This window comes from Rattus rattus, chromosome 2 (genome assembly GCF_011064425.1).
Source record: "Rattus rattus isolate New Zealand chromosome 2, Rrattus_CSIRO_v1, whole genome shotgun sequence".
NCBI classification, from domain to species: Eukaryota; Metazoa; Chordata; class Mammalia; order Rodentia; family Muridae; genus Rattus; species Rattus rattus.
The window spans coordinates 218,657,119-218,672,271 of record NC_046155.1 but is presented as its reverse complement, the minus strand read 5'-3'; the positions used below and the strand labels follow the sequence as shown (position 1 = coordinate 218,672,271).

At 44.8% G+C, this 15,153-nt stretch overlaps 1 protein-coding gene across 3 annotated transcripts; it reads right to left on the bottom strand.

The window, feature by feature from the left end:
* Positions 1-307: 307 nt before the first annotated feature.
* Ccdc28a (coiled-coil domain containing 28A) lies at positions 308-14,507 on the bottom strand. 3 transcript variants are annotated; one of them, XM_032894951.1, is made up of 6 exons: positions 14,196-14,342; positions 12,208-12,408; positions 10,246-10,409; positions 6,183-6,337; positions 2,939-2,961; positions 308-867 (listed from the first exon to the last, which is right to left on the bottom strand). In XM_032894951.1, exons 2-6 carry the CDS (start codon positions 12,363-12,365, stop codon positions 813-815), a joined length of 555 nt encoding a protein of 184 aa, XP_032750842.1. In that variant the 5' UTR covers positions 12,366-12,408; positions 14,196-14,342; the 3' UTR covers positions 308-812. The 3 variants fall into 3 exon arrangements, with proteins under 3 accessions (XP_032750842.1, XP_032750841.1, XP_032750840.1); XM_032894950.1 differs by lacking the exon at positions 14,196-14,342 and adding an exon at positions 14,394-14,507 and having other exon boundaries at positions 841-920; positions 2,888-2,961; XM_032894949.1 differs by having other exon boundaries at positions 841-920; positions 2,888-2,961.
* Positions 14,508-15,153: the final 646 nt, after the last annotated feature.

Sequence of the window (15,153 nt, the reverse complement as noted above, 5' to 3'; positions counted from 1 at the left end):
CCTTCTTTGCGCTAAGCATCTATTACCCCTTATGCTGCCACGCCCAGCTGCTAATTCCTCACAGGTTCCACTGACTGAACTCAACCTGGGTAAAATGCACAGTGGGAGGCTAATGGGAGGAATGGGGATCCAAGTCAAGGGCTACCTTTGAAGCGATGGACTTACATTAAACAGTAGTTAACGTGCAGAAGGCATGGAATTCGGAGATGGCACAAAATCTATTTTCTACACACAGTTTACTTTGGAGGGCTGAACCCTTGCTTCCAGATTGAGGACTGCTAGGTCTTCCAAACAGACGACAGAGGCAATCATTTAAAACAATTGCTTTATTAAAAATAGCAAATCTCACGAGTACTTATTAAACATTTGTCACTGGCCATTGGGAAACACACCTGCGTGTGTACTGATTGTCTGACGTAAACTGAAGCTGGACCGCTACAGGACACCTGTGCACCACCACCGTGTGACCGGCACTGGGTCAGTGCGGCCATGGCAAGGACGAATCCTTCAGCCCGACTGAACGTTTAGCACGATGCATTTCAAGTATAACCCTTAAGGCAACAAAAGAAAGCACAGCAGCACATCTCTGTACCCCACTTCCCGAGGAGACCTACAGGCGGGCCACGGCCTCCCCAGCGGTGGAGTACAGCGAGCACATGGACTGGAAGTGGCGTGTGGACATGATCACTGCACTTGCATTCTCGTGACTCGAGAGTCTGTTGCGGGAGATGATTCTGCCACTGGACTGGGCTGGAAGTAATGACTGCTGCTTCCCTGCAAGTCTCAGAGCAGGCTGCAGGCTGCGGGCCGCGTTAGCTGCTGGGTGCACTGGGAACGTCCTGCGCATCGGCCAAATGCAGTTTCTGTCTGGATTCATCCGTTAAGAAGAGTTCCGTTTTAAAGCAAGGACTTCCTGTAAACTTCAGGAATTTACACTCAGTAACCAGGAAACACAAGACACGGGCTAAGTGACGGAGGGAAGGACAGAGGGAGAGTGGACAGGCTAACGGGGAAAGCTGTGGGGTTACCAACGTGCTTGGACAGGAGCTCGGTGGAGAGAATTATGCTGTGTGCATAATTTGAAGCTTAAAAACATTAATTTAGGATCGAGTTATGTAGTCCCAAATTCCAAATCCTCCTGCCTCAGCCTCCAGTGCTGGGGTTATAGGAGTGTAGCATCAGGTCTGTCCAGGCTTTTTTAAATACAGCAAGAATCATTTCCATGATAAGGAAGCAGCGGAGGAAAACATGAAAAGACTAACCGGATTACAACCCCTTAGAGAGGCTATTTTGCCACGTTTAGCAAAACAATTTCCTTATGAAGCCCAGACATGAAGTAACTATTACATCTGTGATCTCGATCATCCGCAAGAAAACTGAGTAAAACACAATCCCTACATGTGCCCTGTCCTTTCCTTTTCCTCTTACTCCTAAACCGTTCAGCCACTGCTGCCCACTTTTCAAGGCCCAGATCACACAGTGATCTGAATACATCGAGGACAACCGTGAGGCGGCAGGACAGACAGACAGACAGACAGACAGAGGCACAGGCCATCCAGAGTACTCTTGTCTACTTGGGAGGTTTGAGATTTAACTCATGGAAAAAAACAATCACTGAACAGTAAAGTAAGGTGGAAGAAGCTGAAGGGGAGGGAGACCCCACAGGAAGACCAGCATCTCAGCTAACCCGGACCCTTGGGAGCTCGCAGACACTGAGCCACCAACCAGGCAGCATGCACCAGCTGGTCCAAGGCCCCCGACACACACACAGCAGAGCACGGCCTGGTCTGCCTCCAGTGGGAGAAGATGTGTCTAATCCTCAAGAGACTTCAGGCTGCAGGGAGGGGGAAGGCCTGGTGGTGGGGGAGCATCCTCTCGGTGGCAGGGGCAAGGAGCAATGGGATGAGGAACTGTAGGAGGAAGGGACAATAGCTGGATTGTAGACAGATATAGATATGGATGGATGGATGGATGGATGGATGGATGGATGGATGGATGGATGGATGGATAGAAGATAGGTAGGTAGGTAGGTAGGTAGGTAGGCAGGTAGGTAGATGGTAAGATAGGCACGTAGAGTTCACACTCATGCCCAAAGCTGCAGTACACACTTAACTGTAGTTACTGCATGGCTAAGCAATTGGTCACAGTATAAAACATCACAGCAGTAGTCTGACTTGTTGCTATTCTAGCTTCTGTGTATCTACATAGTTTAGAAATTTCCTCATACATACCATTACACAGAAGCCCCTTAAAGATGTTAACGAATGTGTGAAATGTCATATTATTAACGTGTGAAGCACATTTCAAAAGTCCTATCTCATGCCATTGTTGTGTTCAAGGAGAGTTTCCCTCTCAAACGAAAGCATGTTGATGGTCGGATCATTTCATATGATTCTTATGTATTAGCGGTTGTGTTTAAAAAAGTCTGCAAAGTTCCCTAATCATTGTTTCAGACTGAAATACTGAAATCAAAATCACCTTCCTGTGACTTGGTGTTTTCCCTCAGGCTAAATCTACACTGTGCTAGCGTCAGCATGGAGATGCCACTTCACGAGCTGTGGAAGGACCCTTTAAGAGTTGTGTTTTAGTGATACCTGAATTTCAGTTTTATGTACCTTAAATAACAGTAGTAACTGTATCTTCGGTTCTCTCCCAGATTGTTTCAGAATCCCGCAGTCAAAATAATTCTCGTCATCTACTACATAATTTTTATGACTTGAAGAGTAACAATTAAACTTGTTTTGAAAAATAAGGAAACAATATAAAACAAAGAAGAAAGCAGACATGGAGTTTCAGCATACGCAACCTTGAAACAAAATGATCTGGAAACTAAAGGGAAGAAACGTAGCCCTAGTGAATAAAGTAAGATACAGTAGGAATTATTTACCCAGAAAAATAGATTTTGAACTTTACACTGTTGATAGTAGGCAAAGGATACATAGAAGAATTCAATTCTTCTAACTGCAACACAAAGAAACAAATTGAATATTAATTTTTACAAGAGAAATATTACTAGGTCATTGTAAACCATGTTTTAAAACAGCTTCACGTAGGTTTTAACTGAAAGAGCAAATTATTAAAGAAAAACATTCTCAAAAAGTTTTCTAGGTTAGGAAATCCTTTTTACAAAATGACTGTAAAGTCATTGCAGCTTGATCAGGAAGAGAGAATAGAAGCAAATGATGCGGACTAGAGCGTGAGAAGCACTCTCAGAATCATGTCTAATGGCAGTGAGCTCCACTGTGTGTGCTGTTTCTCTGAGAGAGAGAGTCTGGATACCCAGGCTGGCCCCCAACTCTCTGCAGCCCAGGTTAGTCCTCACTCATGATTCTAGGTCACAGACAAGCACTACCGTGCTCTTTTAACAGACATTTGATCATTATTGTGTGTAGTGTGCTGTGTGTGAGGGGCACATGTGGGAGACAGATGAGCACCTTGTGGAGTTGGTTTCCTTCTGCTCTTACGTGAGCAATAGGAATGTATTCAGGTCCAAACGTCACCAGGCTCGCCCTGCAGGCACTTTTACCTCCTAAGCCATCCTGCTAAACCTATGCCTTGCTTTTTTAAAGAACAGTTTTGTTTTTCGCTTTTTAACAGAAACGCCATTTCCATGATCATACTCTTTAAAACTTTTGTTTATAAAAATACTTCACCAGTCATTCAATTAGCACTATAAAGTAGAATTGTTCATCCTTTGTTTCGGTTCTTATAACAAAATATCATTAAATTAGTGGTTTGCAGAAAAAGGGAATCCATGTCTCCCAGTTCGAGAGTCCAGCCTTCCAAGACAAAGACGCTAAAAGAGCTGCTGTCTGGCTGGCCAGAACAGCACTGTGCACTGTGCCCTCACTGAATGGAAACAGAGGGGTGTCTCTTTGCAGCCTCTTTTCCTAGGACACTAATCCCACTCCTGACCTTAGTACCTTCCTCCTGTTGCCACCACCTCCAGAGTGAGGACTTGAAAGGTCTGTATTCTAGAAGGATACAGACATTCAGACCAAACTACCTTTCATTTTAGAAGGAGAAATATACAGTAAAGAAATGTTTTTGGGGGTTGGAGATTTAGCTCAGCGGTAGAGCGCTTGCCTAGCAAGCGCAAGGTCCTGGGTTCGGTCCCCAGCTCCGAAAAAAAGGAAAAAGAAAAAGAAGAAGAAAAAGAAAAAGAAAAAAAAAAAAAGAAAGAAATGCTGGCTGGGGTGTAGTTAGTGGTGGAGTACTTGTCTGCCCTTGGCTTAATCTCCAGGATAAGTTACCTAGACTGTCCAGTGTCACCAAGTACAACTGATTAAGCCTCGCACTATACCTCCCAGTTTAAAATTTATTTCCGAAATGCTCTAAAGGTACACACATTAAACTTATATTTAAGAAATATGGAGCAGAAGACTGAACTGAACACTTGTGAGGTCAAATAATATATGGCAGAGTTGACACTTAAAAGTACAGGCTCGAAGGGCTTTTTGTTTGTTTTTTTGGGAGAGGTCTCATATAGCCCAGGCTGGCCTTGAACTCCCTTTCCTCCTTCCCAAATGCTGGGATTACAAGAATGCACTGCTAATCTTCTAGGCATAAAGTTTTTAAAGTGTGGGCGGACAGTTGCCTTATATTTACTTTTCAAAAAAAAAAAAGAAGAAGAAGAAGTGAAAAAGAAAAAGAAAAAGAAAAATTGCAGAAACAAGTTCTCTTGTCTCTGGTGAACATGAAGCTAAACACACTGGGGTCAGTTTTTATTTACCCCCCTTTGTTCTATAAAATGTTTGCGTATGCATACGAGCCAGTGCGCCTGCACGTAGGGAAGCCAGCGGCGTTGGGTGTCCTCCTTAGTTGTTCTGCACCTCCTTTCTTTGACACGGGATCTCTCACAGATTCAACAAGCAAGGGAGGCCTGTGATCCTCAGACCTGTTTGGCTCTGCTTCTCAGAGCTGAGGTCACAGGCACTTGGCACAGGGGCTGGATCTGAACTCAGGCCCTCTGCTGTGACAAGACCTTTACTGACTGAGCCATCTCCCTAGCTCCCTAAAAAAGGGTTTAGACGTTTATTTTTATTTTATAGGTATGTAGGCTCTGCCCAAATGTAAGCACGTGCACCGTATGTGTGCCTGGTGCCCTCAGAGGCCAGAAGATGGCTTCAGATCCCCGGAACTGAAGTTATAGAGGGTCGAGGGCCGCCATGTGGGTGCTGGGAACAGAATCTGGGTCTTCTACAAGAGCAGCAAGTACTTTTAGACGCTGAGTCAGCTTTTCAGCCCCCTAAAAAAAGGTTTTAAAGAGGCAAATTGACAAGATGTTATGGGATGGGTGGGGCCCCGTTCCATCCCCAAGTCATATACTCTAGTTCCCAATCATAACACACAGAATATCCAGAGCCTTTAAAGGGGAAACAGAATTAAAACGAGGTCACTGGGGTGGGTCCTAATCCAATATGCCCTTAACACGGCAAGCTGGACAGATGTGCACACGGGAAGAATTAAAGGTGCATTCAGATGACTGCCCACGGTGAAGACCTTAGGCGACTTTGCTGATTTCCCACTCCGGTTCCCAGAACTGTGAGAATGTTCTATTGTTTAAACCTCTGGTGTGTTGTGCTTTGCTATGGTAGTTCTAGCAGACGGTAAGATGGGGCAATGTCCTAAATTGCTGTAAAGGCCAAATACTGGTCTGTATTTACATAAGAAACCACCCAGGCAGGCGAAGGCCTCTTGACTAGTGGCTTCTTTGCACCTAAGATCTGCACAGACATAAGATCTCTGTATAATACAGGCACATATGTAAAAATATTCAGAAGTGTTTCCTTTAGAAGTTTGCCAGGATTGTGAAAATACACGCTCCCATAATTCCCAATTCAAGCATTTCCTTAGACTGTATTTCCTTAAAGAGAATCAAATGCAATAGAGATGAAATGTGTGTGTACTACACTAAGTAAGAGACGCCTCCCACCCCTACCCTGTGGGCTCACACTTTGCAATGTCATCTGCATGAGGTGCCCACCGAGCCCCGCTCATCAAGACAGAAACTGAAGCACGGGCTTCTTTAGGGGCTGATGACATGTTCTACAATTAGACAGTGTGATGACTGCAAACCTTGTGAATCCATAAACAACTCATGAGAGTCAAGCTGTGAATTGTGCTGTGTGTGTGTGTGTGTGTGTGTGTGTGTGTGTGGTTGCACCAAGCTGTCCACTCACGTCAGACAGAAGCCTGTCCAGGTTGGCGTCACTGACTGCTTTCCGCTTATCCTCCGGAAGTTCTTCTAACTCCCCGTAGAGCTCCAAATTCAAGCGCGCTAATTTTTCCTGCATTCCCCGGACATGTTCCATCTGTTCTATGGAACATTCATTTCCTGGGGAACATTCCAGAACATTAACAAAGATTAGTGTTAAAGCCTAAACCTCAAGAAACAGCTTTTAAACTGCAGGTGCACAGAGGAAATCCATTCTCTTTGTTTGAAAATTGGCGTGTTAATAACGATTTTCTGTGTATAATTATAATTCTTTTTATTTATCTTTGAATTTATTTTTTTGAGACAGGGTATGCAAGCTGGTTCAGACTCATAATCTTCCCATCTTGGCCTCTTGACTGTTGAAAGCAGATACAATATTGGGCCAGGAAAACAATGACCAACCTAAAAAATGATCCTGGGCCCTAAAAAATTTTGCATAAAATACCTTTTTAAAAAGCAAAATCACTCCTCAAGTAGGGAAGATGTATTTTTTCTTCCCCTGTAACATTGTATATAGAAGCAATAGCAACATAATTATGCCCATTTTGACAACTGCCAATAGAATTGAGAAAGCCAACATTCTGTAGTATTCTGAGTAGAGTGTAGAATTCTCTAAGAATTTCAACCACAAATTATTTTCCCAGCCAATTATAAATTCTTCCTTTAGGAAATGTAAATGCAAATATTTATGAAGCATGATGTACTACATTACACAGCGTAATATTTTATATATGTGGTAGCACAGGGCAACCTCAGTAAGACACAAATCCCATTATTTCTTGACTTAGGTCCAGTGTGGTAAGATTTTACCTGCTCGGACAACTAAGGTTGGTACATATACATGACATAGTCTATAGCTTCATCTAGTTTAAGTACAGCCTCTATAACCTCTTGGTAGTCCAATTAAGAATAAAACAAAACAAGCTTTTTTTTCTGAATATATTGCAAGAATATACTGTAATTCAGCTAAAGCTGAAATGCACCCAGTTGTGGTGTCATGAGAGTGTATATCAGCATCTGGAATCTGGAGAGGTATACGTTCATGGGAAGAGAGAGGGAGAGGGGGGGAGGAGGAAAGTCGGGAAGGAGAGGAAAGAGAGGGAGAGGGAGAATGAGTGAGAACATGAATGAATGAATGCAGAGACGTAGACCTGACAAAGGAAAACTGAGAGGAAGACATACCTAGGTGGCCAGCCATGAGAAAACGGAAGCTTCGTAAGACAAAAAGAACGTGTTGTGTAGATGAAAGGTGAGTTAGCAGCTAAGAAAGGCCTAGCGAGTCCCCGCTGGGATCCCTGGGAAAGGTCCTACCATGTTGTGATGAGTGCCCACACCTAACGGGTGAAGTGTGGACTCAGAGGCATTAAGATGGGAAAAATAATGACCTAGTATGAAAGCAACTGCCTGGCCGTGGGATTTGCACAGCATCCCTTACAGCTGGGGCTTAGTGGTGGCACAGATCGGAGGAAGGCCTTCCATCAAACAAATCTCCTGACCTTAAGGAAAGGGAGCTACCACGAGAAAGGGTGAGCATGGAAGAGTGGGAGAAGTGAAGCATTCTGGGATACCATGTTGTTGGGGTTGGGTGAAGCATGGGGGACATTGTCTGGGAAGAAAGTCATACACCTTTTTGGAGTTGGGGGCTCCTATATAATCCAATGTGGCCTTGAACTCTTGATCCTCCTGCCTTAGCCTCCCATTACTGGGATTACAGGCCTGAGTCTGGCCTCTTGTCAAACATAAATACTACTAAGGACTAAAGACTCAGAAACCAGAAAGAAGAGAGATGAGTACACAAAACCCAACAATCCCACAGGATACGTGTGCTGTCACAAGACCAACAGACATGAATATATTGGGAAAAGTAAGTTTCAAAAAATGTTTCCATGTAAAAAATGCAAAGGGCTCTTGACAATGACAAGTGAGATATTACCAAACTAAAGACTCTGTAAAGGCCCTGAAGAGAGCAATCAACTACTTAGCAAGCAGAATGGGGATTTAAGTTTGATGTTCATTTTAAAATTTTCACTTGACTGGCAAAAATTCAGAGATAATGCCTACTGCTATTGGGAACCCAAAGAAAAGAAAGGGTTCTTTCATAAACTTCCAATAAAAGAAGAAGTTGTATTTTTTTTTTTTTGGAAAGCATTCTAGATACTTCTATTAAAAATAATATCAGGGGCTGGGGATTTAGCTCAGTGGTAGAGCGCTTACCTAGGAAGCACAAGGCCCTGGGTTCGGTCCCCAGCTCCGAAAAAAAGAACAAAAAAAAAATAATAATAATAATATCAGAGTTGGGTATGGTGAGCCACTCCTCTATTTCGACCCTTGGAAGGTAGGGCCAGGAGATCAGGAATCCAAGAGCAGCCTCTGCTATGTAATGAGTTGGAAGCCGGCCTACAATCCATGAAGCCCCACCTTAAAAACACAAAGCAGATGGGCTGAGGATGCAACTCAGATAGCAGATGCTTGTCCGGCAGTGACGGAGGTCAATCCCCAGCCCTGGATTAACAGGGTATCATGGCATCCTGTAATCCTAGCAGTGGGAGGCCGGTAGCAACAGGAAGACAAGAAGTTTGAGGTCATCCTCAGCTACTCAGTGGGTTTGAAGCCAGCCTGAGATACACAAGGCCTTGCCTCAGAAAGGGAAAAATCCCAGTGCATGAAAAGCTGAGGCCTACGATCACGAACTCCAGGATAGCCAGGCTATGTATGTAGAAGACACGTTTCAAAAACACAAAAGCAAAGACTACACTTTCAGGGACTAACTGTCTAAGGTTCTACATAACAGAAATGTCTATAGTTCATTCAAAAGACAAAAGAAAATTGAACAAATTAAGTCTACACCCATTTAAATGATAAGGACTTCCTGCTATTTAAATAGATTAATTATATGGTATGGTTTTGTTTTTCAGAAGTGGATTAGGAGGAACATAAAAGACCATACACGGAGCACAGGACCTAATTTAAATAGGCATTTCAGTGTGGTTATTCCACAACTGCAATCCTACTTTAACATTTCAGCTAACCTTCCCTTGTGAACATGTGTGCACATGTGTGTGGTGTCATGTAGTACACAGGGACACACTTGTACTTGCTGGTATGCAGAAGCAGGAGGAGGACGTCAGGTTTCCTGTCCCATCACTCTCTGCCTCTTTCCTTTAAGGTGTGGTCTTTCAGTGAACCTAGACCAAGGCTGACAGCCAACGTCTCTGGGCTCACAGGGAGTCCATGCCCAGCTTTTCACACAGGTGCTGGAATACAAACCCAGAGCCTCATGGCTGTGAGCAAACTGTCTGATGTACTAAGCCATGTCTCTGGCCCTAAAAACTCCCTTAAAAAACCTCTCCCATTAATTATATCCCATCAACGGTAAAACCTAAAATTCTTACATTTTATGTGTATTTATCGTGTGGTCCCTCTCTCCCTCTCACCCGGCACTCTGAATGTGTGGTTCTTTTGTTTTGTTTTTTTGTTTTTGAGGCAGGCTTCCTGTGGCCCAGGTAGCCTCCAAAGTCACTATGTAGCAGAGATGTCTTTGAACTTCCTGGACCTCCCAAGTGGTAGGGTTAGAGGTGACCACTACCTTGCCTGGCTTTTATGCCGTGCTGGCTGTTAAAGCAAGGGTTGTGTAAACACTAGGCGATCTACCAGCTACCAGCAAAGGTACAGACCCAGCCCTCCCTGGTTCTACTTGTTCTGCGACAGCCTCAGGTACACCAGAGTGGCCTCGCTCTCGCTTTGTGGTTGAGGATGAGTTAGAACTTCTCGTCCTTCCACCTCTACTTTCCAGAGCCTGGGATTGCAGGCGTGAGTCATCACATCCAGCCCCCGTTTACTTTTCACTACAGGAAAATGATACTTTGAGAGACCCTTCCTCAAGCAACGAGATGGGTGCTGCTGAGGAATGACACCCAGGGTTGTCCTCTGACTTTCGAGTGTACACACGAGAATATACCCAACTAAGGGAAGGGTAAGACATGCAGAAGGTAGCATGCATAGCCTTAGAGAGGAGCATGGGGCCTTACCAAACGCCTGCAGCTTTCCCGAGTGGAAATCGTTCAGCAGACTAAGGAGCCCGCGCTCCATCTCCTGGACATCAGAGACGTCGGTGAGGAAGGAGTGCTGGATGGGTGTGGCCTGGGCACCCTTCCCTTCTCCTCCTGGAGGTTTGTTCTTTTCTTTCGTCACCCTGCAGAGTGATGCAATTAGCCTTAGTTGGAGCTCTCAGGCTGCTCTAGATTAAACTCCTGTCTAATTGCTCAAAGAAATGAACTTAAAAAAAAAATCAGTGTGTGTGTGTGTGTGTGTGTGTGTGGTGTGTGTGTGTGTGTGTGTGTGTGTGTGTGGTGTGTGTGGTGTGTGTGTGTGTGTGTGGTGTGTGTGTGTGTGTGTGTGTGTGTGTGTGTGTGTGTGTGTGTGTGTGTGTGTGTGTGAGAGAGAGAGAGAGAGAGAGAGAGAGAGAGAGAGAGAGAGAGGGTACATGCATGTACATGGTTGTATGCACACGTGTGTGGAGGCCAGAGGTTAATGTCAGGTAACTTCCCTTGTTGCACTCTACCTTGTGTTTGGAGATGGACTCTCTACTCAAACCCAGAGCTTGCCATATGGGTTAGACTGCCTGAGCCACACGCTCCTAGTGTCCCTATCTCCATACTTGTTGGTGCTGGAGTTAAAGATGCGCACTGCCACACCTTTTTACGTGGGTGCTGGGGATCCAAACTCAGGTCCTCATGCCTGTCTGGCAAGCGCTTTATCTACTGAGAAGTCACCCCAGCCCCAAGGCCTGCATTTTATAGGGAATTAAATCACATTGGTCAGTATCTCAGTTTGCTTGCTCTTACTGTGATAGAGACCATGACCGAGAGCAACCTTTGGAGGAAAGGGTTTAATAGACTTACAGTTTATAGTCCACCTTGAAGGGAAGTCAGGGTGGAAAATTCAAGGCAGAAACCTGGATGTAAGAACTGCAGCAAGTTCACAGAGGGAGCTCTGTCCCCTGACTTGCTCACCTGCTTTCTTATACAACCCAGAACCGCCCGCTCAGGTGGTACTGTCTGCAGTGGGCTAGGCTCCCGCATCAATTACTATCAAGAAAATGCTCCACAGAACCGCCTACATGCTAATCTGTTGAAGGCATTTTTCCACTTGCTTCCCAGGTGGCCCTAGCCTTCGTCAAGGTAACAAGAAATCCCACAAGTGCTGCCTACTACCTCACCTGTGAACTTACTTCAGATGGTCAGGTGCAGACCCATTCCTCCCTCCTAAAAAACATCCCCAGGAGAACCATGCTCTAAAGTGGAGAGAGTCCGTTAGGGTTTTTTAAAGTTCTGGTGTAGCAAACATATTTCTATCCTTTCAAATTTGAAAGTTTTTATCTACCAGATAACTCCACCAAATTAGCACCTCCCAAAAGAGAAAACAGGCGTAAACGATAAAACTGTACTTACTAAACTTTGTCTCCTTTATGCGAATGTGTGTCTGTGCAGGAGGGTGTGCACATTCTGCTTGTGTGCATGCATGTAGAGGTCAGAGGACATTCTTAGATCTCAGCCCCAGTAGCACTTCTTCAAGATAGGGAGCCTCGTCGGCTCGGAGCTCACCAATTAAACTACACTGTCTGGCCAGCAAGCCCCGGGATCCTCTTGTCTTCCCCAGGGCTGGGATTACGGGAACAAGCTACCACCCAGGAATTCCAACATGGGTTCTAGGGATAAAACCCAAGCCTTCGGGTTTGTAAGACCAGAGTTTTACCAACTGAGCTATCTTTCCAGGCTTGACGACTCCTTTCTGGATTTTTATCCAAAAGAAACTGTAATACTTGTCGCTCTAGAAGCCAGAGCATGGGCTGAGACTGTGGCTCAGAGAGAGAGGACCCAGGTTCAATCCACAGCACCGGAAACAAAGTCAAATCAGGAGGGGGAAAACGGTTGGACAAAGAAAAGAGCTTTTCAATAGCACTTCACTATGAAGTGTCAGAGAGAACCCACCTTTTTAACTTTGGCCTCTGGGAAGTTGACTGCGACGCGGGATTTGAAAACCCTGTGCTTTTGCTAGCTGGGATGGTATTTTTTTTGGCATTAACAACCTGAGTAGAGTGGGCACTGAAGGACTTGGGACTCTTCCTCTTTGCTTTCCGCTCTTCCATTGTCTTAAAATCTTTGTTGCATCAATACCAGCTTCATTAAGACCTAAATATGAAAACACGGCGATTACAGCTATATGCCGTAGAAATGTAAAGTGAGAGTCAAAGAGAGAGTCCATGAGTCATTGTGTCGAGTCCATATATACTTCTATGCATACTTAGAAGATGTGTGAATGGAGAGAATGCTTTCAAAAATTATTAGACAGTTGTTCATGGGCGTCAGCAAAGTATCTACCGTCTCTCTTCTGCAAGCCAGGCACTGTTAACAGTCCTGGGAAAACAGAAATGAATAAGACAAAGCCCTTAACCTCAGGAAGCCACCATTATATAAGTGACCAATAGAAGCAAATCTCTCATGCAATACCCCAGCCTTGCTGGAGCTTTAACTCGCCTTTAAATCTCCCCTCTAGAGTAGATTCAAATACATGTATATTAGGGCACCCGTAGTCTACACCTCACCTTGAAAGCTTATGTAATAGACATTGTATTGGTACGCTATGCACCACCACGACCAGACACATATTTATTTATAGACAAGGTGTCCCTATGTAGCTCTGTCTGACATGGAGTCTGTTCTGTAAACTCAGCTGGCCTGGAACTCACAAAGATCCACCTGCCTCTGTCTCCTGCATGATTAAAGGCATAAATCCTCCTTTAATCAAAAGTGTGCGCTACCTTGCCTTTTCTTTTTGTAAAAAACAATCTTGCTCTATGCCCTTGGCTGGCTGAGAAATTACTATTTAAGGCATGCCGGCCTCCAACTCGTGGTGATACTTGTCCCTCTGCTTTTGAGTCCTGGGACGATGGGGATGTGCCACAAGACGAGCTGTTTAGATTTGAGCTTCTCTTAGTTCTATTATTAATGTATCACCAAAAAAAAGTGTCAGAAAAATGCAAATCTATCCCTCCCTTCAAACTGTTAATCGCATTATGAATATCAGGTCTTTAAAAAAATACTGTGGGGCCGAAGGGACGGCACTGGCTACTCTTTTCAGAGATCTGTTTCGATTTCCAGGCCCAGCAAGGCTGCTTGCAACAGTAACTTCAGTCCTAAGGTATCCAGTGCCCTCTTCTGGCCTCCAGGAGCACAGACGCACCGGTGCACAGTCATCTAACAAATTTTAAAATGTAAAAGTGTTGAATTTAGTCCTGCCACGACTATTTTAAAAGACTGAAACTGACTACCGTCACTCCTAAAAGAATTAGTTGGGACTTATAAAGATAATCTCCGATTTTTGTTTTTGTTTCGCTAGCCACGGTAGGGTTTTCTTGAAAAAGGGGTACAACGTTCAGTCTCTAATCTCAGATACCAATAATGAATCCACATGAGTCATTTGGGAATTGTTTAGATGTAATACTGACTAAATAAAACTTTAAAGATGACTGAGCAGGTTTCCAAGAGATGAGGATCTGTATAATGATACACGTAAATACAGTAACCTTCAAATCTATGCGTGCTAATACACATTTGGTAACGAAAGCCGGGGGTGGAGGGGGAACCAGTTAACACATAAAGCATCGCCAATAAACCAATGGTCTCTGAGGGACTAAGCTTGCGATTTACTCTTTTCTGGAAGATAACATCTGTCACAAGACCCTGAAATCCTTTCTGTATGACAAATACGAGGGACCTTTCCAAAGAGGACGAACTGCTCACGGTTGAATGTCAGGCCTCGCTTCTAACCAGAATCACCGGAGGTTCCTTTGGATTTCACCTCATTTCCCTTCTGCAACCTAGCCCAGCGATGACCCATCTATACCCAGCAATGACCAGAGCAAGTGCCGAGGGGCTCGAAGGAGCAGGTTGCGGGGTCCCCTCATCCCATTACATACCGAAGGAAGAAAGGGCTGTGGTTACCCTTCCTCGTCTGGAAAAGGTAAGAGTTTAAAGCCTCTGCCAGAGTTGCAGCAAGAGCCCACCCAGGTCGCCAGACTGGGTCACAGACCCAGGGCAAGCGCCCTTTGTTTACGGAAGTGATGTAATCGGGGCGGGGCCCTCAGTGAGGCAAAAGCCCCGCCTCTTCCAGGTACCTCTGTCGGGGCTCGCGTCTCTGCTTTGGGCTCCGTACTCCCATAGCCTCCTTCAGGTATGGCTCCAGCGGCCGCAGGAAAGAGTAGTTGTTTTTGGCCACGCCACTTCTGCCTCTGCAATGTCTTCATGGGAATTGGCAGTTTATTGTCCTCACCGGAAGCGGCCAGCCACCTCGGTGAGGGACCGCCCCCATGCACTGCAATTCCCAGCATGCCTTTCGAACAAATCTGAAGGCGGAGCCTATTGTCACCCTAGCAGCAGATCCACATCTCGGGTTGGCTGCCTTTAGTGTGGCTTGGAATGCGGTATTCGGTTCAGCCACTCCTGATGCTGAGCCTGTAAGTGTAATTCTGTAAATAGCCAGTGTCTAAGCATTGCGATTGGGGGTGGTGGTGAGTTCGTTTAGGTTTTCTGTGTGTTTGCTATCAGTCTGTCTTCATTTTCTTTTTCTTTTTTTTCTTTTTCTTTTTTTCTTTTTTTTTTTTTTTTTTTTTTTGACAGGGTCTCGTATACCGAACACTACAGGAACTGGTTGTGTTCTAGAGATCTTCCTGCCCCCCACTTCTCAAGTGCTGGGATTATAGGTTTGTGCCACCCGTCCCGCTTTAGCTCACTACAGTTCTTTAAGATAATGTCTTAATCCCTGTCTCAGAAATGAATCAGAAATTCAGAAAGGCTGATCAATCTTGTTATCTGACTCCCCACTTCATCGCTGGGAGAAGGAATTGGGAGTTGAGAGAGAAGGCTCAGTCCTAAACT